The sequence below is a fragment of the Kryptolebias marmoratus genome, linkage group LG4 (assembly GCF_001649575.2).
Source record: "Kryptolebias marmoratus isolate JLee-2015 linkage group LG4, ASM164957v2, whole genome shotgun sequence".
In the NCBI taxonomy this organism is placed as follows: domain Eukaryota; kingdom Metazoa; phylum Chordata; class Actinopteri; order Cyprinodontiformes; family Rivulidae; genus Kryptolebias; species Kryptolebias marmoratus.
Window position 1 is genome coordinate 1,892,506 of NC_051433.1, and position 24,088 is coordinate 1,916,593.

At 39.7% G+C, this 24,088-nt stretch overlaps 1 protein-coding gene across 12 annotated transcripts in view; it reads left to right on the forward strand.

Moving 5' to 3' along the window:
* The window catches only part of ptprt (protein tyrosine phosphatase receptor type T), a 302,555-nt gene that overhangs the window by 260,685 nt on the left and 17,782 nt on the right, over positions 1 to 24,088 (forward strand). For 9 of the 12 annotated variants that reach the window (XM_017429237.3, XM_017429240.3, XM_017429241.3 and 6 more), the window contains 2 exons: positions 3,396 to 3,483; positions 23,253 to 23,338. In XM_017429237.3, coding sequence (XP_017284726.1) covers positions 3,396 to 3,483; positions 23,253 to 23,338 — 174 coding nt within the window. The remainder of the gene's footprint in view (positions 1 to 3,395; positions 3,484 to 23,252; positions 23,339 to 24,088) is intronic. The other 3 variants (XM_017429238.3, XM_017429245.3, XM_025008822.2) reach the window with 1 other exon arrangement.

Sequence of the window (24,088 nt, forward strand, 5' to 3'; positions counted from 1 at the left end):
ATCATGTAATCTTTGTCTAATAACTGTTGTTTTTGGTCTCTGACATCATTTTTTCACATATGATTTGTCGTCTTTTACTAATTTCTTTTCTTTCCTGCATTTTCTGCCTTTCTCTGAGAATGTGTGTGAGAAAAGGTACGAGGAAGAGTCTGTTTTCAGTCTTCTTCAACCTCCCATTCACATAAGAATGAATATTTTCTATTACTGACTCTGCATGCGTGGTGAAAATTGTCCCTCCGTGATGCTGTGACTTATATTTTCATTTGCTTCCCGTCACTTTGCTTCAGACCCACTGATACGTTTCAGGGGAGAGAAAATGTGATTTATTCTCGAGGGTGTGAATGCCTGTGTGTGTGAAAGAGACACACACGGAGAGTCGGGCTTCATAACAACTGCGAACACCTCTGAGGGTCCAGTTCACGGCCTTTAGTCCAGCTGAACGAGAAACTCGGGTCAGATAACAGACTCAGTCCCGACTGTCACTGGGTTGGATGCAGGGATTAGAAATAAGCCAAATGAAGCAGCTGTTTTACTATTTTATTCATTTATAGCTTCATGTTACTTAAAACAGCTACAGTGGTGTAAAAAATTGTTTGCCCTTTCTGATTTCCTGATTTTTTGCGTGTTTCGGAACATCAAACCAATTTAAATATTAGTCAAAGACAACACAGGTAAACCGGTCGGGCCACACTTAGCAGCAACAACTGCAACCAAGCGTTTGCAATAACTTGCAGTGAGTCTTTTACAGCGTTGTGGAGGAATTTTAGCCCACTCGTCTTTGCAGAATTGTTGTAATTCAGCCACATTGGAGGGTTTTTGAGCACGAACGGCCTTTTTAAGGTCAGGACTTTGACTTGGCCGCTCCGAAGTCTTCGTTTTGTTTTTCTTCAGACATTCAGAGGTGGACTTGCTTGTGTGTTTTGGATCATTTTCCTGCTGCAGAACCCAAATTCCTTTCAATCAGGAAAGGGGCAAACAATTTTTCACACAAATCTATTAGTAACTGGTTTGTTTTTTGGAGATTCTTGGTTTCTTATGATTCAGTGTGTTCCTGACTGACACCACGTCACGACTGATGTCACAGGTTGTAGTTTTCCACGAATGTTGGCGTGTTTTGAAACTCTTTTTATGTGTGTGTTATAAGTGCGTGTGTGTAAATAAAGCAAGCTTTCTGTTGCTACATGTGCTGCAGCTAAAATCCCATCACAAAGGCTGTCCTTCACTTACCATGTATATGACATTTCAGCCTCGCCGTAGCGTGTGTGTGTGCCGTCGTTCCTCCGACACACTCCCTGTACGGCGGCGTGACCTTCAGTGCTGAAACGGATTAACCTCACTAACACTGACAACAGCCACATTGTCAACATTTTGCTCCCCGGTGGGCGGACACCTCTCCCATTTAAAGTAAAAATCCACCTGATTCAAACCTGGATAATTGAACATGTTAAGCTGCAGCAACAGCTTAAAGGTTAACATCGAACCTCCTGTTTGTGGAGCGCAGCGCCGCTCGTTAAACTGGATGATTTGTTTGCTAATATGATCAATCACACTAGAACAGAACATTTTGTTTTCTGAAGAGTTTAAATCTATTTTTGTTTAAGATCCAAGTTCAGTTTGATGTAGAGTTGATTTTCCTTTTTTTAAGTTATATAAGTGCACAATATTAGCATCTGCATGGACATGCATGTAATTTTACAGCATTTAAAGGCGATTCTAAAAGATTATTTACCGTCATCTTCCAACAGTCTTTTAGTTTCTTAATAGCATCATGGAATAAAATGTTTAATAATATTAATCAGCTCTAACAAAAAGCTTCACACTGTTATAAAATCAACATGTCAAGTCTAAAAGAAAAGACCCACCTTCATTTTATCAGAACTGAGCAGAGGATGGTTTGTAAGACCTGATCTAAAGGTGTTCTTGTGAAGAATGAGTCACATGGTTTTAAGCTCATAAAGCTTAATAAGCTTGTATTTGTTTTGTTAAATTGACCAACAGCTGGGTAAAATGAAAAGCTGACTCTGTAGTACCCACTCATCAGTAATGGATGAAGTTTTAACAAAAATGGCAGCTTTTCACACAATAATACGCAAACATCCTTCAAGGTAATTTCTGAAAGCAAATAAGTTGGCTAGCATTTTTTTTTCCATAAATAAACGTACAGTATGAAACCAAGTACTCAGTCATACTGTAAATATACAAACACACACCGACGTTTAGCGTCCATATGCTGAAATCAATTTTCTGCTCGACTGAGCGATAAGTTTAAATGTCTTTTTTTTTTCTGTCTCATTGCATCCGTGTGTGTGTGTGTGTGTGTGCATGTAGGTCATATCACTGTCTGAAAGTAAAAGCTGTTGTCTGGCCTTCTTAAGCCCTTAATGGGCTCCAAAAAGGACTGTTCACTTGTCCCTGTTGGGAGATTTAGTTCGTATGAGTGACCTGAGTGTGTCGGAGGGGGTGTTCTAAAATAGTTCAGAGTCCATATGGCAACCTCTGAGAGTTGGGCTTTAGTTGCTTCACACAAGCTTGCTGGGGACCTCATTGTCACATGAACACACATTATTTCTCTCTTCAACTATATGCAGAAAAATACCTCATACATCCACACAGATAAATGGTTTCTTTGTACTTCAGTGACGAGGAATGCATGCAGCACATAAACATTTTGTCCTTGCTGTGTTTGAAAAGCTCGTCACACAGACCAATGCCACAGCAGGGAGCGCAGACAATCTGTCTTTTCTCCTCCAACAAAAGGCCGACAGACTATTCTGTTTTAGAGCAAACTGACAAAACAATAAACTTGGTGACTTTGTCTCTGTACTTTTTAAACCATCCAGCAGTTTGATTTGTGCCTTTCGCCGCCATTTTGCCACTAGCTGCTGGTTGGGTTTTATTTCGGTGTTTAAACGTAAGCAGATTAGTTTGACACCTCTGGGATTTCTGCCAGTCCACAATAAACTTCCTTTGTTGTATTCAAAACTTACCTGGAAATGTAGCAGTTTTTAAACATAAAAAGGCACAGTAATAATAGATAATACAGCCGGTACTTACCGGTAGCTACGGGACCAGGCTGTATTATGAAGTCACTTGCTACCCTGGTACATACTTTGTACTTACAGAGTACCTACAGGGACCCTGTGAAATACAGATTTGTACACAGGTATGTACTGGGCTGTATTGGTACCCAAAACGCTTCCTTTATTCAGTTCTAGGAAGAGTTTGAAGCATCACTCTGCTGCCCTGAGTGCTAAATAAAGATGTTTCTGCTGCTGCCAATCTGTCCGTGTTTGACCAGATGTTTGTGTATTTTTCTGTGTTTTTGTACTTTACTGTTCGACCGTTTCCTCTGTGTGCACGCACGTGCCGACGTATGCATTCGTTTGTCTCTGTAGGCCCTGGCGGAGGGACAGACAGCGCCTTGGGAGACGGCCAAGAAGGACGAGAACCGCAACAAGAATCGCTATGGCAACATCATCGCATGTGAGTACCAAGCTGACTGTAATGAGAACCCCTGCAGTGATCTTTGCCTCGTATGAAGAGGATCTTTAGGTTCAGTTCCAGGTTTGGTGTGTTTCATGGATGGATGCTGACATGAGGCTCACTTTATGAACTTCTGCGAGTGTAATACAGGAAGGCTTGTAAAAAGAAACAGCTTTCAGTTTGCAGAAGGATTTTATTTCAATCCTGCCTGATGATCAAAGGCTGCAGACTCTATTTTATTCAGAGACTTTTGTCAAAATGAAACTTCATTTCTGTGCAAAGACGGACGGCAGTAATGATATTCAGAGTGAGGTGCTGCATGCAGGATTAGTGTGTGTGATGCTATTAGTGTGAATTAGCATTTGAATGTGACAGTGTGTAACGTATCAAACATTTGCTGTCATTTTGTGCAGCAGTGATGTTGGTCGATGCGTGCTTGTTATCTTGCATACGGCAGCCTCGTGTCTTTATTAGGGCTGGAACAACACAAGCAGATTGTTTGCTTTGAGTTCTTTAAAGTGGTGCACGGCGTGTGCGTGCGTGTGCGCACCTATCTGCTTGTGTCTGACCTGTGCGATCAAAGCACATACATGAGCGTTACGAACCATAAAATCCATTTCTGTACTTACATCTCATGTTTGTGTGTGTTGGCGTGCACACGTCTGAGCGCGTTTTATTACACGGTTTTAGAAGCGACGCCGCCGCGCCAACCTGAAGGCTTTAATATGAAACTTAGCGCTGGAATGAAATAGCCTGTCAAATACTTGATGGCCAACAGGAATTATGATAAATTTGCTATTAGTACAAATCCTTTAATTACAAGGGCCTGGTAATGGAAACTGTCCATCTTGCTTGCAGTGATTGTACAAAGGCTCATTTTCTTGAGAAAATGTTTTAAAAGGCCCTTGGGGGAACGACTTTGTGCGGTGTCTTTATTAGAACATGGAAATGTGGGGAGACAAGCAGATTGACTGGCTCAGGCTGAAACTTCTCTTTTTTTAATTTATTAATGCTGAACTTGATTTCACCTTTAAAACAAATGATTTACTTTTCTGCTTTGCTCGGATCTGTAATGTGTAAGAATTTAATCTTAAAACAGCTTTAATTCCCAGAATAGGCCAACTCTTATTAGCATAAACAGGTTGTTGCACAAGGCCAGCGCTGAAAGCTTCGTCTCGTGCTCTTTGCGCTTGTTTGTCATGTAGATTTAGTAGCAGATGTGTAAACTTAGAGTCCTCGTTTTAATTAAAAGCGGAGTCATCCCATTTTAATTACAGCTGTTAGCTAAACATCTGAAGGCCTATTTCACTGAGCTGCAACTGTTGGGAGACCAGAAAGAAATCTCTTCAAATTGTGGGAAAATTACAAGAAAATATGGGAATTTTCAAGAGACCATCGAGCCATTTTTAAAAGTTGTAGTTGACGTTTTTGACGTACACAACTGCAGATAAATGAAGACATGCATGTGACGTTCCTGTGTTTGTCCCAATTTAATCTCAGTTTATTCTCTTTTTTTGTCTCCAGTAGATCAGTTTGAACTCATTGTTCAACAAACTCCCAAAGTTGTCTCATTTCTGGCAATTTTTGTCTCAGAAACTATCTTGATACAGAGAAATTTAGTCTCATAAATATTAAAAACACCATAAAAAGTCCTGCAGCGTGAGAGCAAGGCCCCGTGATTTTCCCAGGAAGTTTAAAACCATCGTGAACATTTGTGACTTTTTGTAGTTTGTCACCAACAGATGCAGGCTTAATCAGCTTGATTTTGTGAATGGTTTAACAGCATTCTCTGAACGGACGCAGAACAACACACATTTCTGCCTGAAAAACAACAGCGAGCAGGGTTTGTAGCAGCATCTCACAGAAGAAGAGCTTTGTGTGATATCTGTGTTTGTGATCTTGTTGCATCTAATGTAAATTTGGTCTGCATCTCATCACAGCACCCCTAACCCAAGCAAATACTCTCTGAGCCCTGAGCAGATCACTGTGTAAGGACCTGAATGTTTGGCCTGGCTTTGTGAGATTTCAACCAACATCCATCTTTCACCCCCCATAAATCCGTCTGAAGGCGGTCAGGATGACGGCTGTATCCCTGGGAGGGTATTTGGCTCCTCACACACACACTGATGCAAACTTTTCCCACCTCTTTCTGTCTCTCTGGAACAGTTTGGAAAGGGCTGATTTGAGTTGAAGTGTTAACACACTCTTCCTCCGGCCATCTGCCAAACACAAACGCTTGATGCCATGTTTGAAATCCCCTCAGCACACTGAATAAATGTTAATCTGCCGGCCTCCTGTCCTTCACTCACTGCTTCCTACATTTCTTTTCATCTGTTGTCAACAATCTTTTCAGTTTAAATTCTCATCTTTGAACCTCTGTTGTTTTTACCTTTTTTCCTTCATGCTTCTCTGATCATCGCCTCTCGTTTACTGTTTTCATCCTTTCTTTCCTTAAATGTAAACATTTTTTTTTACAACAACTAAAGATTTTCTTCTTCTCTTTCGTCTCTCACCTTTCCTCCTCCTTTCTGTCCATCTGTTCTTGCTCTCTCTGATCGCCTCTGACAGTTTATGGGTTCAGGCAAAGCGCACAAGTGTTTCCTCATTACAAGCATCTGCCTCGATTTCCCCCTCCTCTTCCTCTTCCTCTCTTCTTGTTCCTTTTCCTTCTCATCCCTCACTTCATAAAACAGCAATCCCATATGGTCATTTTAAATTCAACAGAGGAAAAAAGTATTTACATTTCTGTGGAGTTGTGTTTTAGTTCTTCAGGCTGGAATCTGTTTGTACGTTCTGTTTTAAATGTTCAAACCGGCTGAGGCAGTTTGAGACGGGATGCTTCCCAATCATCTCCTTTTGGAGGTTTATTGGAGATGTTCCACTGGGAACAATCCCCCAGGGTAGACTCAGAACTCGCTGAAGGAATTTCATCTCCTTTATTGCCTCGATACACTTTGAGATCTGGAGAGAAGGACGTCGGTTTTCCTCCTGGATCTGTTGTCTCCATCATCTGACAGTGGATGGATGGGAGACCGGGTCGGTTGATTGGTTGACTAATTAACTGATGGATGAACAGATTGATAAATTGGAACCAGGTTGAGGTTTGTGATAGCTATGATTAGGCTTTCAGCTGTGATAATGGAAAAAAGCAATGTCGGGTTTTGTCCTGTCTTTATTTAGGGATATGTTCTGTTGTCCTATCAGCTGATAAATGCATTGAAATGCTAAATAGGCATTGACCAAAATCACATTTGTGCTTAATTGTGTCATTGTGTCTGGATTTGGTCGTCCAAATGAGTAAAATTTGATTTGCTTTAAATTGTTTTGTAGACGGTGGCTGTAGAGCATCTTAGGTTCCACAGTTTTTTAGTAAATCACACCCCTGACACACATATTTGCTTTGTGTTTGACAGAAAAATGTGAATAAAAACTTCAGCCTGTTTGTGTTTGAGCAGCTGGAGTGTAAAAAAGCACCTGAAATCAGTTAAAGTTTTATTTCTTTCCTCTGCAAGTACAAATAAGAAATAACACGCTCTCCTCCCTCACACACTTGTGTTTATTTGATTAAAAATCCAAAAACAATCTGTCTAACCTGCATATTTGTAATGATCATCGATTTGCTCATTGATTTCCTCATACAGCCTCATTTCTTCCATCTCTGGAAATATTGCACAGTAAAGCTGAGGAAAAATGAAGCGGTTCCGGTATTGAACAGAAAGCAATTCCACCGTGCAAGCCAGCAGTCTGTTGTTTTAATGTCTTTAATTCGTTTAACTCCTGTAAGTTTCTGCTGAAGACGATATGCCGTCTCAGATGGAAATAATCCCTGATTTTTAGCTGCTCTTTCTTCTCTCTCAGAGAAGAGATGGATGTAAATTTGAGCTAACTCTGACTTCAGGAACTATCTCAGATAGACGATATTATTGGCACTCAGTGTTTGAGAGGCAGGTTTGTAGAGATATATGTGTCTGACCTGCCTCCTTTTTGGGGTTTTATCTTTTTCTTTCTCAGGTCAGTCTTCCCTCTCTCGCCTTCGCTTCTTAGCTTCTCTATCCAGTGTTTACAGTGAGAAGGCTCAGATAAAAGTTGGCTCCTGACTCACACTGACATGCAGTCGGACAAGCTGAGAATATTTTAAGTTGATCTAAAAGTTATTTACTGTCCAAAGGATTTATAAGGTTTCCTAAAAGTTTGGAGACAAAGAAAAGTCAGTGAAAGATGCAGAATGAAGTTAAAAACAGACATGGGATCTTTTTTTTATTAAGGGGATCAATCTATAAGCATCGAAGCAGCTCGTTATTGTTCTGTTATTTTTCCATTTCCAACAATTTTCTGTTTGTTTCTCCTCTCAAATGTGTTGAAAAACTCACATAAAGTCAAAAATGATTTAAATTGTGCAGCTTTTTTCAGTACGAGCTAACGGTGTGAGGGTTTGATGTTAGTCAGCACTTTTGTCGGCCTGTCTTATTAGGAGTGCTGTCAGCGAATGACAGACACAGGCGATTCAAAGTGCTTTACAACACAGAAACAACAACAGAATTAAATACAGATAAAAACATCAATCATGTATAATCTAAATGAAATATAAGATAATCTAAATAAAGTCATGAAACTAAACATCTTAACATGAGCTAAGACAGTCAAAATAGTAGCTAAGATAATCTAAATGAAATCATGATAAAGTTAAAGCTGAACTAAACGACAATCAGGAATCTAACAATCTAACAATATCTAAAATATGAGCTAAGATAAACTAAACTAAATGCACAGAAAGGCTAAATAAGCTAATATAAACTGAAACATGATAATGCTAAACTAAAGGTACCACGATGGTCCTAATGAGGCCCTGGCAGCAGCTTTGACAGTTCTTTTCATCTGGTTCTTTTTACTCTTCTTCTGCAGTTTATATTTCAAAATGTCGGCCATTTTGTCAGCCTAATTATTACAGAAGGACGTCCCAATTTCCTGTGTAAAGCTCTTAGGTGTTAGGATTTCTTACAGTAGCTGCGCTGGCATCTTTCAACATTCCTGTGGAAACTCTCCAGTCTTATTATAAATTCTGTTCATCTCAGCTCTTCTCTTGATGAATCATCACCAGTTTTTATGTTTTCCACACTCCTGTCCTCCTTATACAGACCCTAACCTGCACCTTGGTCCTTCCCATTCACTAATTTGAGCTTTGTTCTGGCCGGTGGCATTCAGTATGCAAGCAGTCAGTTTTTGCAGAGCAGAGGACTCCTCTGCACGAACAGACACTCCGCCTGGTGCTACACCTCTGAGTGTGTCAGCCATAATGAGATTCAGCGCTTGCATCTTGTTGCTTCTCATTCCAGCGGAGGTTACATGAATCATTGTTTTTGCAAAATAAAATGTGAAAATAAGAGCAAAAATCTTTTATGTGTTCACCACACAAAGCAAGCATGGAAGGAATGTTTAAAAAAAAAAAAAAAAACGAGTTAAACCTGGTGTTGGTGTGTTAATTTCGTATGCAGCTGTACTCCCCCACCCCGCTAATCCACCTTGGCTACGATTCGCAACACGTCTGCTGAGCTGCTCTGAAGTCAGAACACCAACAACTCCTCAGAAGTGTTTGACCAAAGAACCACAACAAATAATAGCATCCCCCAAGCTGATGCATGCACACACAGTCATACAAATAAACACGTACTCCAGGAACATATGCATGCAGTGAATGATGGTCCAAGCTGCAGTCTTCACACACTCAGGGTTCCTCAGATCACAGCCATCAGTGCTGCAGGATTATTCCTCCCACAAATCCCTATTTTACATCTTATTAGTTAACACAATAAAAAGCAAACACTTTAACAAAGAATGTTAAGACTGTAGGAACTAAAGAGCTAGTGTGCTCTTAAACAAAGTCACATTTTCCAGCTAATATTAACCAACAGAATTATTATTCCTGTTAATAACAGCATCCCTTCATCCTGGAGGATTGATGATGGATGTTGAGGCATGGCTTCCAGGTTGGTATGACAGTTTGTCCTGGAGCTGAAGTTCAAGCTGTGTATACAGGGGTTAGACAATAAAACTGAAACACCTGGAACATCCCTTTCAGACGTCCACAGTTAATCCTTTTGGATGTGGTTCGTCTCTCTTGGTGGTTTGCTGACATTACCCTGGATACATCACAAAGACTTGCTGTCTTGGTCACAGATGCACCAACAATTTGTCCCCTTTTGAGCTCTGGTATGTCACCTATAATGTTGTGTGCGTTGCAACATTTTGAGCCAAGCTGTGCTCTTACCCTGCTAATTGAACCTTCACACTCTGCTCTTACTGGTGCAGTTAATGAAGATCGGCCACCAGGCTGGTCCAATTTAGCCATGAAACCTCCCACAGTAACATGACAGGTGTTTCAGTTTCATGGTCTAACCTCTGCAGTTCCTCTGTAGGCTGGCTGGGTCCAGCCTTAAAGATGGAGGTCTGTCATCGGGTGGAGACACTGCTTCTCCGCTCTAAAAGGAGGAGGTTCAGACATCTGATTGGTTTGCCTCCTGGGGTCCTCCCTGGGACAAGGCCCCATGTCACACCCTGATTCTGTTTCCTATCTGGCCTGGCATTTATTTAGGAGAGCTGTGAATCGCTTTAAAACTGGGAAACAGTCATCACACAAATAATTTACAGAATTTAATTTACATAACTTCTCTGCTCTTTTTAAATTCATTTTTATAACATTATTATTTCAGCAAACCTTGAACAGTTCTTCTTCAAAAACCCCATCAGACTCTACAGTCCAGAAAACTCAGTGTTTCTCATTGATGTGTCTCTTTGAACTAAAATAACATTTTGGGAACTATTGACAGTAAAATAAAAGAAGCAAAGACTGAGAGACTGATGACTGATGATGTCTCCCACTCCTCCAGCGGATCCACATGAAGCTGAAATGATTTCGGTTGCAGCTCCCTGTTGGGGGGGATGCACACAGATAATGGTGATAATTAGGCTGATTTTTAATGCCAGGGGTGGTATTATTGATACTGTTGATGATGATTGCTGTTAATCATTGTTCCTCTTAAAAGAACAGCTGGGGGTATCAAAGATTTCGTAACAGAATATAAGAAAAACTTTAATTCTGATAGTTTTTTTCCACAGATACAGTCCATAAAGAAGCGCTTTGAAAGCTGAATTATCTTTGATTAGAAGGTGGAGGATTAAAGTTTTATGTTGTAAAACATCAGGGGGTACACAGTTTGATGTTAAGTAGTAATGATGAGCTGTGATTGCTGACAGTCTGTGATAATTAATTGATGCTGAATTGATGAATGAATCAGGATTAACAAGACGTGCCGCTGTCAGAACATTCATTGGGTTTTAACTCTTGAGCCACCCATCAGGTTCAATCTGTCCAGAAATGAACAACAGTGTAATCAGGTTGTTCTTCTCATCATTTCATGCATATCAGAGTTTCAATCAGAAGCAAGTCAAGCTTGCTTTGTTTCATTAATTTACAGACACTCAACGAGTCTTATCTGTTTATCATTCAGGTCCAAATAACTTCCTCCTCTCTGACTTTTAGAAAAATCTGCAGCTATTAGACTAATGAGAAGAGATGGTGTTTCTCAGATTACCAGGAAGTGAATGTGAGTGGGAGGATGATGATTTACTGTAAGACTTATAATGAATTCCTCTCGTGACTCCAAGCTTTGGTAAGATTTTGATGATGGTGGGCGTCATTTGTTCTCAAATCTGCACGTCTTCAGTTTACCCCAGACAAATGATCCAATGAGAGAAAAAAAAACATGTCCTGATGGAGAAATAATTATTATTTCATGATCCTTGTTGTTGTGTGTTGTTAATATCTTATTTTAAAGCTATGAATAAGGCCGTATTTACCTCCCTAATTTACTTTTCTAACTCTTCTAATTTGTTCAGTTCTGTCTTTGTCCCCATCCACACCAGAACAGTGTTTTAGGAGCCCTTAAACTGTATTTTCGGAAACCCCAACATTTGCCATCCTTGCGTTTGTGTGTGGACAGCCTGAACACAACTTTTTATAAACAATGATGCCGTAGTTCCACCTCCAGCCTCACATACAGATTACAGATTACACGCTTCGTTTGTGTTACAGCTGACAGCAAACGGTTCAAAAATCATGGGAAAGATGGACACTTGTGTTTGACTTACCCAGCCGTCCTTCTGGATACTGGGCCTGACGATGTCCTTTAGAAGAAGTTTTAGGGTTTAGCGTCTCATTAGCATGCAGCATGCAAATAAAACTGTTTGACATCAGTGTTGCAACATTCAAACTTGTGTTTTTCCAGGTAAGTTTGAATAATCAAAAATGTGTCGTTGACTCAGTTTCTGTTCTTTTAAGTGAAATGAATGAGTGATACTGTGGATAGAGATGCTGACCATATATCGCTCGTCTGAAGCCACACTTAGACTAGAATAAACAGAAGTTATGTATATCAAAACAAAAACAAGTTCATGAACTGTGTTTGGTTTTTCATCCCTGGAAACCGTCAGTGCAGGAAAGATGAAACAGGTTTCCGGTCACCTTTCATTTTCCTTGTTTATTAAATGAACTTCTCTTTGGTTTAGTGTTGCTCTTTATGGGCGGACAGCTCTGCAGCCCGTCTTTTCAAGTATAAAACGGCTGCCATTTCCCCCCCACTTCACCTCTTTCATCTGTCTGTTTCTCCCTTTTCTCTCCTGACAGCCTTCAAACAGCTGGAAACCACATCTTTAGGTGTGTGTTTGTGTGTAAGCCGACAGCAGACTCCGGGTTTGTTTGACACATCAGCTGCAGGCAGCTCTGGACTAAATAGGCTATTAAACACCAAAATACCCTCCAACACATTCTGTCACACACATGCAGCACAAACGCACACGGGCATTATTTGAACACCAGAAACAGCTGGAATACTTCAAAGCGAATCTGTCGACACAACCCTAAAGATGTTCTTCAAGTTTACAGACACGAAGAATGAGCACACTTCCACTCCGCTCACTCCATCACACATGATATTACATTTCTAATGCCTTGAGCCGGGCTGACAGCGGCGTGCACGCCATGCGCGAGTCATGCTCCACGGGGAGTTAACTGATTAAGTCTATCTGTGACAGACACAATCCCTGCTTAGTGGCTACTGAAAGGAGCAGGAGGAGAAGCAGAAATGAGGAGGAAGGAGAGGATGTTAAACATCTTGTTCAGTAGTTTTTGTCTCGTTAGTGTGGCTGTCCATTATTCAGCTGTTCAACAGCAGCTCCGGCTGTTTATGGACACATCTAAAGGTTTACACAAGCAAAAGCTTTTTAATGACAAGTTAATAGATATTTTTGAGAGCGTTAAAGATTGTTGATTCAAGGCCCTGTCTATGATAAAACGTATATTTGTCCCAAATAAAGAAAGGGTTTTGTATTTCCTGCTGAAATCCAGAATTAGCTGCCAGGTAAATAAACACATTTACCTCACTGAGATACTTGCAGTGTTCCAGACTCAGAGTTTGGGCTAAAACAAACCATGAGTCAGAGCTGGATTTGCATCCGAGTGCAGTTTATTCATCCAGACCTTGTGGGGCGGCTGTGGATCAGCGGTCGGAAGTGTCAGAGGTTTGATTCCTGGCAGCAGTCACATGCAACCTAAACTGATTAGATTCTGTGGAATGATTCACTGGGATGATATGGCAGAGTGCTGCATGAATACATGTAGATGGTTAAATGAGGGCGCAGATTGTGTTGTAAAAGACTTTAAGGACCCTGGTTGGCTAAAAAGCCCCATATAAGCACAGTCCGTTTACCATTCTGATGTTAATCTCTACTAATCTGCATTGAGTCTGTATTTAAGTTGGAATCATTAATAACACGCCTCTCATCTGCACATTATTAAAAACAGATGTTCTGCTGCCAGTCTACCTGGACTCCACACACACACACTTCCATGGTGTCTGTTCTTTCTGTACCTGTGAGAATCCAGATACGAACCGTCTGAGAAATGTTGATGTGGCGGCTTGTTTTGGACACGCCCACTATCACCTTTTGTGCTGGAAATCGAAACACCTACGGGGTTGTTTTAAACAGGTTTATCACTTTATCCTAATTCAGTCACCTTTATTTTTGATCGTGTGCTGAAACTGTTAATAAATGTTAAACAGGAAAAAAAACAAAATGCAACTGTTCTGGAGAAGGCTGACAAAACTAAGGCATTGTTGTCATGAGTGTCCTTGTGTGCAGCGTGGGTATTTCATCATTTTTGTTTTTTTTATTCTGAATAAAGAAAATATCAGTAACTGGACGTATCCAGTAGAGAAGATGGGTCCGTACTCTTTATGTTGGGTCAATATATAAAAAGTTCAGACTTTTTAGAATTTTCAACAATTGTTTTTTGACTTTCAGTATTTAATAGGTTATAAAATTAAACAACAAATCCTACATTTTTCTGTCCTTCTTTTAAACATGTTTGTCTTTGAGACTTTTTGTCATTCAGTACGTTTTAAGATCTGACCTTCCTTAACCTTCATCATCGTCACATAAATTGGATGTTATTTTAAATATTTTAAGATGAAAACTCACATTTCTCCACCACTTTAAAACTTCACCCAATAGACATAATGATTTATAAAATCCTGTCTCCAGCAGAAAAGCTCTTATTTTTCTTTGTTGCACTTTTAAAGCAGCTAAAACATCAACATTATACAATAGAGACGAAGTTAAACTCCAATTTCCTCAAAGCTTAAATAGCTGTAACATCTGGAGGAGCTTGATAAGGTTTATTTTCAGTATCAGTAACACAGCTTCTTTATTCAGCAGTCTTGGAAACAAAAGCAAATCCATCAACGTTTCAGTGAGATAATATTTTAGCTGCCAAGTTCTTTTTCCCAAACCACAAAAGCCTTTTCAGACTTTGGTTTAGTACAGGAATTTGTTTAATGTTTACTTGAAATTTCCTTCCACCTTTTATAACAAATTCAGATAAGTGACAAAATTACTCAAAATCCAAGGAGTTACAGATGTGGGATGTTTTCACGTTTTGTTTGAATAAAATAAAAATCTAAGTCTGTAATATTTTGGAGGACGATTCAAGAATTAGTAAAAAAAAATTGAGTTCAACTAATAATTTTGTAAAATTCAGATTTAATACCATAAATCTATTTGTTTTTGTGACATGCTTGGTTAGAGACTGTTATTTTGAATCCTGTCCTCAGTGAGTCCCTAATATTTTAAGAGTTAATTAGTTTTTTGAAGCAGCAAATCAGGAGTTCTCAAAGTTGGGGTTGGGGCCCTACTGTGAGTCAGAAAACACCATTTTGAGGGTCTTGGGGTGATTTTCAGTTTTTATATTAAACTCAAAATGGCTGTAGAAAGCACAGTTTTGCCATAATTGTTGTAAAAGATAAAAAGGGTGGTTATATATGAATAGAAATACTGTAATTATTGTTGAGATATCATTTAACTGGCTTATTAACAACATTTGAATACTTCAACCAAAGATTTGGGCTCACGCGTTTCTGCCACCGTTATTATTTTGTGGTTCCTAAGTTGAAAGGTTTGGGAACCACTGATTTCTTACTAATAGTTGTATGTGTAATATGAATCTTGCGGCACATCATGACCTTTGACCTTGAAGGGAGACTGCAAACAGACCCTCCTCTCTGTGGGGACACCAGCTGTCATTAGTCCCTGCTGTCTCACTCCTTACAGTCTGATCAGACGTCTCCAAATTGCAGCTCTCTGCTACATTTGGCTGGCCCTGTGAGTCTGTCCAAGATAAAAAACAATTTTGTTTGGCCTTTTCTGGACCCCCATCAAGTTAACAAGTTCTCGCCAACAAAACTTTTCCACGGCGGCTATCGGGGTAATGACAAGAATTTCAAAGAAGATGGAGCTGAAGTAAAAGCAGAGAGTTAGAGAGGGACGGGTAAAGAAAGGGAGGAGATGCAAGGTTATGAAGAGGAGAAAACCCAGCCGAGGAGAGGAGCTCATTAATGAGTAATGGCTTTGTGACCTTTTGCTCTTGGACACCTCAGCTTCTGATGGCTTTGTTGTTTCTCCTGTCTGATGCCTCAGATGCCAGTGTCACACTCTGTGCTTTTATTTGCTTCCAAAACCAGATCTTGGTCACAAAGGTAACCAGATCAGAGTCTGAACCACAGTTTTCTCAACAGAGTTGTAGGGCAGGTGTATATTTAGGTTTCATTTGAGGGGAGTATCATCCCAGAGATGTGAGACCTTAAAACCATGGCTTTAAAGAAAGTCTGGTTTTGGTGGATGACCAGCTCTTGTTTGAGGCTGGTCCTTTAAATTTGACCTTCATTTAAACAAGAATCAGAACAATTAAAGCTCAGTATATATTACCTAATTAGCAAGATGAAGAGCTCACATTAGCACGAACAGACACACACCACACTGCCACAGAAACAGTTTCATTCTCAAAAACAAACACTTTCATAAACTGGTGTTCAGACACAGCCTTTCGTATGGTTTCCTTTTTCTGGGCTCAATCCGGACGCACGTGCATGTTCAGCTGACCCGAGAAGGAAAACGCCACACATTCTGGTCATACATGAGTCAAAATTACACAGTGTTGTTTCTGTCACATAAAAGCTCTTTGTTAGGCCAGGTTTTAGAGACAATCCTGTTCAAACGAAGCTTCTCTTTCGAACAGTTCCAGGCTTTTAAGCGCTCTGTATTTGCAAGTTAAACTCTCATATAAATCATTCTCCCTTCCATCTGAAGGATGTTGGTCCACATGTAAGATGGTTTTGTCACGTGCATGAAGGTGTGAAACTGAGAAATAAAGTCAAAGCTGCATTGATCAGACGGTCCAGGATTTTGCGATGTTGCGATCGCAACTAGTAACGCAAAATCAAGCAAACCCTGCGAAATCGCAAGTTTGTGCAACTTTCCCGCAACTTTAACCCAATATTTATTGTTTCTAAAGTGATTTGCCACAGTTTCTGCGGTCTAGTCTCTTCTTTGTGGGTTTGTGCAGCGTGGAATACAAAATAACCCCAAATAACTCAGGAAGAAGACACGTGACGTCACTTCCTGTTAACATCAGAATGCCGGGAGCGTGCAGGAGCAGCGACCGAAGCCAAAATGTGCGCCAATGCTTCACATTTGCCCACAAAGATTTCAGCAAACCAGTTTCCTCCCCAGCTGCAGCTGTTTTGCACGTCCTGCAGTGTAATCATGGAACATAAACGCATCGACAAACACTTTGTGTCTGCAAAACATGTGAGGAGAGCTGCAGACCAGGGACAATCCAGAAATGCTCATGAATGTCAGTTTAGAAGCTATCAAAGTTCTCAAATAAAGCAGCTTTTGTTGGTAATTTTGGTTTATATATTAAAAGTTATGGTTGTTTATTGATTTTAGTAAAAAAAAATAATCGCAACTTTTAGGAAAACGCCCCACGAAATCAGGCATTTTAGCCGCAACAATCACAAAAAATGCCCGTGAAATCCTGGAGGGACTGACTGATTGTGTTGGAAAAGTGAAACCCAATGATCAACATTTTACTTATTATAACAGGTTTGTTTCTACAATATTTGGTGCTTTAAAACTTCCATTTGCAAGTACAAAATTGTAATTTTCAAACTTGTACTTGGATAAACACTGAAAAATCAGATTGTCAAGTCATGATGTAGAACTTGACAAGAGTACAGGTACAAAAAAATTGATCATTCCTATTTTGAATGTGTGGACGACTGAGTGTCGTGTGAAGCGTTTTGGAGTCCTTGGACTCGATAAAGCGCTGTACAAGTGCAGACCATTTACCTTTTACCATCTGTTCAGAGTGAATGTGGTCCTGTGTAAAACTTCTGATCCATCCTTCATTTCTTTATATTTTCCTTTCAAACAGCCAGACGTTTTTGTCATGTTTTGAAGTGGTCTTCATCAGTAGTTCTCCAGACTTTTTGATGGTCCTTTAAAGTTGTTTTTTTTTTTTTTATCCACTCGGTTTCGGTTCTTGTACCTGACCATTTTAAAGGATTTTTTACGACAGTTTGGAGACTCGCTGGCGAATGCCATCCGTCACCAACAGTCAGTCCGGTGAGATACAGACGAGTTTCAGATGTTGTTTATCTGCTGGAGATCATTTTCTTTGATTCTTTCCATGTTCCTCAGTGTTTAAAGCACAAACTGCACAATCCAATGTCCCAGACTGTTACAAAGATTAGACTTAAAATAGTTAACAAAGCATCTGTTGACCAAGGCCTCTTTAAAGGATTACTGGCTGCTTGAAAGTAAAGAAAGAAAGAATTGGGGACTGATTTAAAATTTTTGCACAGTTCTGTAACTACTGACATGAATTTGTTAATAACAAAACAAAAAAGTGTTTCTTCACAGTTTAGGTTCAGGCAGCTCCACAGTAAAAAGAGCGGGTTGGTATTTTTGTTTTTGTGTTCATAGAAGTTTGTTTTCATGCACATGAAAATATAATTTTGTATTTTTAAAGTAATATATCCACTTTAAGTCTGCTGTATTTTTCATTCATGCACACATGGTGGACTAATTAAAAGAAATATTCCATTATTTGCCTTTTTTCGCCGTCTTCCCCACTCGAGCACACTCAGCACGCTGTCAGCCTCTTCAAACCTGTGGCCTGTGTCCAGATCTGCTGTGTTTGTGAGCCAGTACCTCCTGCCATTTCAGCCCAATTAGAAGCTCCCCTCCCTGGGCAGAGAGCAGAGAAAAGGACCCCTCCTCCCATCCAGCTCTCCTGTTATGACAGCCACCGACTCCAGCTCCGTGTAATTACTCCTGCCTGGAGGAGCGAGACGGAGGGAGGCCAGGGAGGAGAGAACTCAGGAAGCCTGTGGACAGCTGCTCTGTTTACCTCAGAACCGGGAAGTCTGAGTGACGTCACCTCCGAGCCGATGGCGTTCCAGTTTCCCACTTGTCGGAAAGTCGGAAACAGCATGGATGCTCCGGGCAAAGTCTTTGTTGCTCTTGCTCTGTCGGAGTTTAAAAAGTTTTAAAAACAGACATGCAGTCCGCCTGACGAATATGTCTGAGGAGGATGAAAGGTGCAGGAAGGTATTTTGTTTTTACTGTAAAAAATAAGACTTATTTACGTGCTCTGTGTGGTCTTGAATAACGTGCTGCACATTATTTACTGTACTAATACACTTTCCCTCCAACTTAGAATAAACAGCACAACCATAAGTAATCATACATAGTTGTTTGATGATGATACACTTCATATTACTTACTTTCTTCTTAAACTTACCTTCTTTGTAACCTAGCTTACTGATAAATACTGCGCTGCGTGTAAGACGTCAAGCTGTTGGACGGTTAAAGTGAAAATGGAGGGGTCTTCATGATCTGCAGAACAAAAGTCTTGACTGATGATCGTCCTTGCTGCCTGCTTTCTGCATAACGTCTGCACTGAGATCCTTCATTGGTTGTATTGCTAACAACAGACACTGTTAACAACACCGTTACAACAATAACAACGTTCTACGCTGTACTTCATGCATACAAACGTCGCTGAAACATGTCGTCTTATAAACACTGCATGTACGACTGACTAAATGTTAAATAAAAACACAGAACTGCTAAAAACAGTTAAAATCAGAGTTTTACTCACTGTTGATGGACGTAGCTGCCATCTTGAACCCTGCAGTCAGGTGAAAGTTGGATACTCGTGTGTTTCTCTGACTTGAGGGGGCGTTCCAGTTGAAATTTCTGACTCGGAGGTCAGAAATCCTGACTTCTTAGTAGAGCTAGAACGCAGCAAGAATCGGCCCAGAAGAGGAGAAGAAAGTCAGAATAAAGAGGAAGTGAGCAGACGAGTGTCAGACGACCCCCTGCTGTGTTTGTTTTTACATGCGGTGTGTGAAAACGGGAGTTAGGAAGTGTGAGCGAGCTGATAGCTGATGACAGTATCTCCTGCCGGTGGAGAGGAGTCACGCTGGCATCGCAGAGGCCACTCGACAAGAGCGGCAGCATTTCTCTCTGAGGAGCCCTAAGAAGTCTCAAGCTGATCCCAGATAGGAGGAAATTCATTCCCAGAGTCTGTTTTACAGACAGATCTGGGAAGATTTGTCATACTGTAGTACCGTCTATTTAAAATGAGAGAACTCTTCGTGATCAGCAGACGGTTAAATCAGCTCTTAAGAACTTCTCATCCATCCTTTTTCTGGTGTTTGAGAAGCACCCAACAGGATGCAGACTCAAAGGAAGATGGCAGCTTTTGTCCCTCCAGGCTGTCCGGTCTTTATAAACTCCCCGCCCCATCCTTTGTAGCTCCTCTGACATTCAGCCAGTTCAGAATCGCACATGGCACTCTGATATTTTTTTATCATAGTCTTAAAAACTCACTATCCACGCAGTAAGCAGTGTGTGTAGTTACTTTGTGTGCCTTCAGAATGCCCCCTGAGATGTATGAAATGGTGAATTGGTTGGAATTATTTCATAATTAAAAATGCAGCAACTTCATCATGCCGTGGATCTTAAATCTGATCTTCTGCCAGATTATGAAAGTAGAAAACACGACAGCTGCTTTCCTTGAGTGGCCTTGACAGACGACTGGTCACCAGCTGTCCAGTGGAAAACTGAGACGAAACATAAAGGCAACAGATTAAAATATGAAGGAAAGAAAGAAGAGAAATTCATCATGTGGCCAAAGTTAGTGGCTGCTCTTATTTATAATCTGAGGTTTTCCTGCAAAACTGAAAGCTTTGAATAAACTGCAAACATGGAATCAAACCATTTGAGATTAAACTGAAGTATTAATATTATCGCAGATCCGTCATGAATGTCAGCCACTCATGTAACTGCATGGCGTGTGTGTGTCTGTGTGTGTGTGTGTGTGTGTGTGTGTGTGTGTGTGTGTGTGTGTGTGTTAAGGTTGTACCACTATGGGCTGCGATTGTTGGAGTCTACTTAAAGACTTAATATTGGGCGAAAACACTTAAAGGTTAAGGTGTCGGATCACTGAATTCTCAGTGTTTGACCAAGAGACCATCGAGCCACACGGCCACATTTCAGTGGCCATCTTTAGAAAATCATGGATTACTTTGTGTAATCCAGTCCCTGCACATTATTTCTTTGCCCATATCAAACCCGCCTCCGTTGGCTTCGTAGCCACCTCTACTGGAGGACGCTTTAAAAATGAACTCATCCAAGGCGGCAGGTGATACGCATCCCTTCAGGGAATTATACTTCAATAAATCTGTTCTCCATTCATATACTTTTTTAATTGCATCTTAAAATAGTTACTAAAACACTCGGATCACAGCAGCCTTTAAAGTTTGCTCACTTATTAATTCAAAATAAATATTTTAGTTAAAAACTCGAGTTTAATTTTACTCAACCCTTTAATTTGCCACTGTATACCCTGAATAGGAAATTCACACATCAAGTCTAAGATGTTCGCAAAGCTGAGAAATAACGCCTACTTGACAGAATAATTGCTCCCGTATCGTCACCATGGCAAGCATAGAGGAAACGGTCTGAGTCATCGACCGCTTAAAAGAGCCCCTGATAAAAAACCTGTTGTTAAAACAAAATTCCTGCAAAAGTTACATTTTGATTCAAAGAAGATAAATGTAAGAAAAGGAGAAAATTGAAAGCTCATCCTGTCAGATTTAGGAAGCAAAGAGATATCTTTTCATGCCACAGCAGCTTTGCATCGCTGATGTCACATGAACTAATATTTAGGTGACATTTCTTCCTTCCTTCCTTCCTTCCTTTCCTATTTCCTGGTCTCCCAGTCTTTATTTCTTGATGTATGCCAGCTTACCTTACACTTACCAATTTCTGCTCCTCTTCTTTATTACCACTCCTCTGCTCTCTTCATCTTGTTTTCTTCACATTATCATATTATCTCACAGCGGGGGCGGTGGAAAAAGAAGAAGGAAAAAAAAAAAAACATTAAGCAAGCAGCCAAAGACCGTAGTTGACAGTGAACAAACTGGAGATAATCAGACTAAATCATGGCCACCTCATCTGCAATTACCTGCTGTTGCTATGACACGACTAAACTTAATGACTTCCTGCCATTACCTGCAATCACTCTCATGTGCATCCTAATACTATGGATGGCTATTAGAGCCCAGAACAAAAGAATTGAGTTTCAAAGAGGAGTTGGGGGGTTTGGGCAGGTTTTGGTTTGCTGACGTACCTGTTAAAAGGACGAAGGGAAAACCACAGATGTTGTTTTTACATTTAAATTCTTTAACGTTGGCCAAATTATGTTTTGTTTGTGATGAACACACAGCTCCAAATCTTTCACTCACTTGCCAATTTGCAGAGTGAGTGCTAAAATTTCTTTTGTTAATTTATTTTTTTCTTTTGTTTTTAAGCTGGAACTCGTTTTGGTTTAGACGGGCTTGTGCCAACTACTGTTGTTCTTATAAAACTTGTTGAAACCATCGTATAAAACCAAACTGAGGAGTTTTTTTTTAAAGAAATAAATTATTTTCAGTCACCTGACATCCTCAGGAAGAAAAACAAAATCAAAACGATTTTATATAATCAATATAATTTATATAAATTGGCATTTCTTTTTATTAGTTAAATAAATCTTGTGTTAAATTCAGTTGGATTGAATTGGTAGGTATTGGTTGGATGAATTTGATAGAAATGAACTCTGCGCAGTTTGAGTCAAACTGGATTATTTACTTTTTTAATAAAGGTTACAGGTTTACATTTATTTGTCATTTCACCTGAAATAAAAATATTCTGAAACTTTGCCACTTTTTTAACAACCAGATGAGTGAGAATAAGAACAATCCTGGGTTATTTTGGAGTGACACTGTTGCTTGTTTCTGTGTTTTATTTAAGGTTAGATTGGTCTCTAATTGCTCTAAGAGGATTTTTGTTGTAAACCTGTAATAATAAAATAAAGTCAATCGAATTCACACAAGAAAACAAAACAGAAGCTTTATTTGAATCAATAATTCTGTCTTATGACCATTAAGGAGTTGTCAGCATAAGAAGTTTTTAAATATTGCTTAAATATATTTTTAAAAAGAAACCAAATAATTTTTTCCTATTTTAGAGTTTGTAATGTAACAATATAGCATATCTAACAGATCAAAACTTTCCTTCAAACACAAACACACACATATATATCTCGTCGATGGTCTTTAAGGCGTCTGAAACATTTTAAATGTTTTAGATCTAAACTGATGATTTTCAGAAAGGAACAATAACAGTGAATACATTCATGACAAAGTGAAACATGTTTTCAGGCTTTCCACATCTGTAAAACATGTTTCTCTTCATGCTTATTTGGATTTACAGCAAATTATTTCATACTCTTTTCTTTATCCCTTTATCTTTCATTTCTTTGAGCGTCTGTGATGTAACATTTTTATCTTCTGTGCTGTTTTCTGTTTATGTAAAGCCCTTTGAGTTGCCCTGTTGCTGACATGAGCCGTACAAATACATTTTGTTTCTTTAGTCAGAAGCTGCAGAGAAAAAATAAAGTCAAATAAAAGAAGAGTTTGAAATGAAACCACGCTGAACCAAACCAACCAAGAGGTCACTTTTTGTGTGAATGCTGACTCAGCTGCTGAGTCAGCGTTCAGTTGATTTTCTGTTTTTCTTTGTTTGTTTTTTCTGTGAAAATACAATTTCTCTACTTTAATATCTACAGTTTTAGTTCGGTCGGATGTTTCGTTGTTGAGAGTTTGGAGCTGATGGTTTGGTAATATTTGTCTCCACAAAGGTGGACATTTCTTCTGTTTTGTCTCATTTTGTCCCCCTGATAGCTAGTTCCCCATGCTGTCAGTTAGCTTCTCCGATCTGTGGGTAAAAGTAACTTTAGGCCTGTTGTATTTTTCTGCTATCTGATCCCACAGACGATCACACCAGGGTCCGACTGCAGCTGCTGGATGGAGACCCCCACTCCGACTACATCAACGCCAATTACATCGACGTGAGTAATTACTCACAGATCACACAGTTGTTAAGGATAAATCCTTCAGTTATTAATAACAGCCCTGTTTAGAGTTCCACAGCTCTGATTAAAATACCTTTTGAAGGCACATCTCTTGGATGATAGGACTGAACTCACCTCTTTAACTCCTAATCTGTTTCCATCATCCACATACAAACTGGACTTTTGGTGAAGAAAAACTGATTTTCTGATTCTGTTACATTTTGATTGTGTGCTGAAATGCTAGAGTTTTGGGACGTTCTAAGAACGTTCTCTGTACTTTGATGCTGTTAAATGCTGAGTACCTAGCTCTGTGGCAGTAATCCCACTGCAGGAACCCAGCTGTCATCGCAGCTTCCTGCATGAACCGTCTGATGTCCAAATTATTGGAAGGATTCAAAACAAACCAAAAATTAACAACATCATCCAGACTTTCTGTATAAAACAACATCATTCGAGTACAGACATTTGTAAATCTGTATGCAGACAGCTCCAGTTAATTTCTTCAAACTCCAACAAAACACTTTCATGCAGTCAAAGATTCAGAAACTCTGGGTTTGACCAACAAATGGAGCCACCAACAAAAGAAAAACTGGTTAAAACTGGTAAACCCTTTTCTCTTTGCTTCCATTCTTCAACAGACTTTATTTTTCTCTTAAAAGGAAGAGAAAGGCCATATAAAACGGATAAATTAATGAATCTCAGCAAGATTATTTGTCAAAACCCATAAATGGAAAAAGAGAATCATAT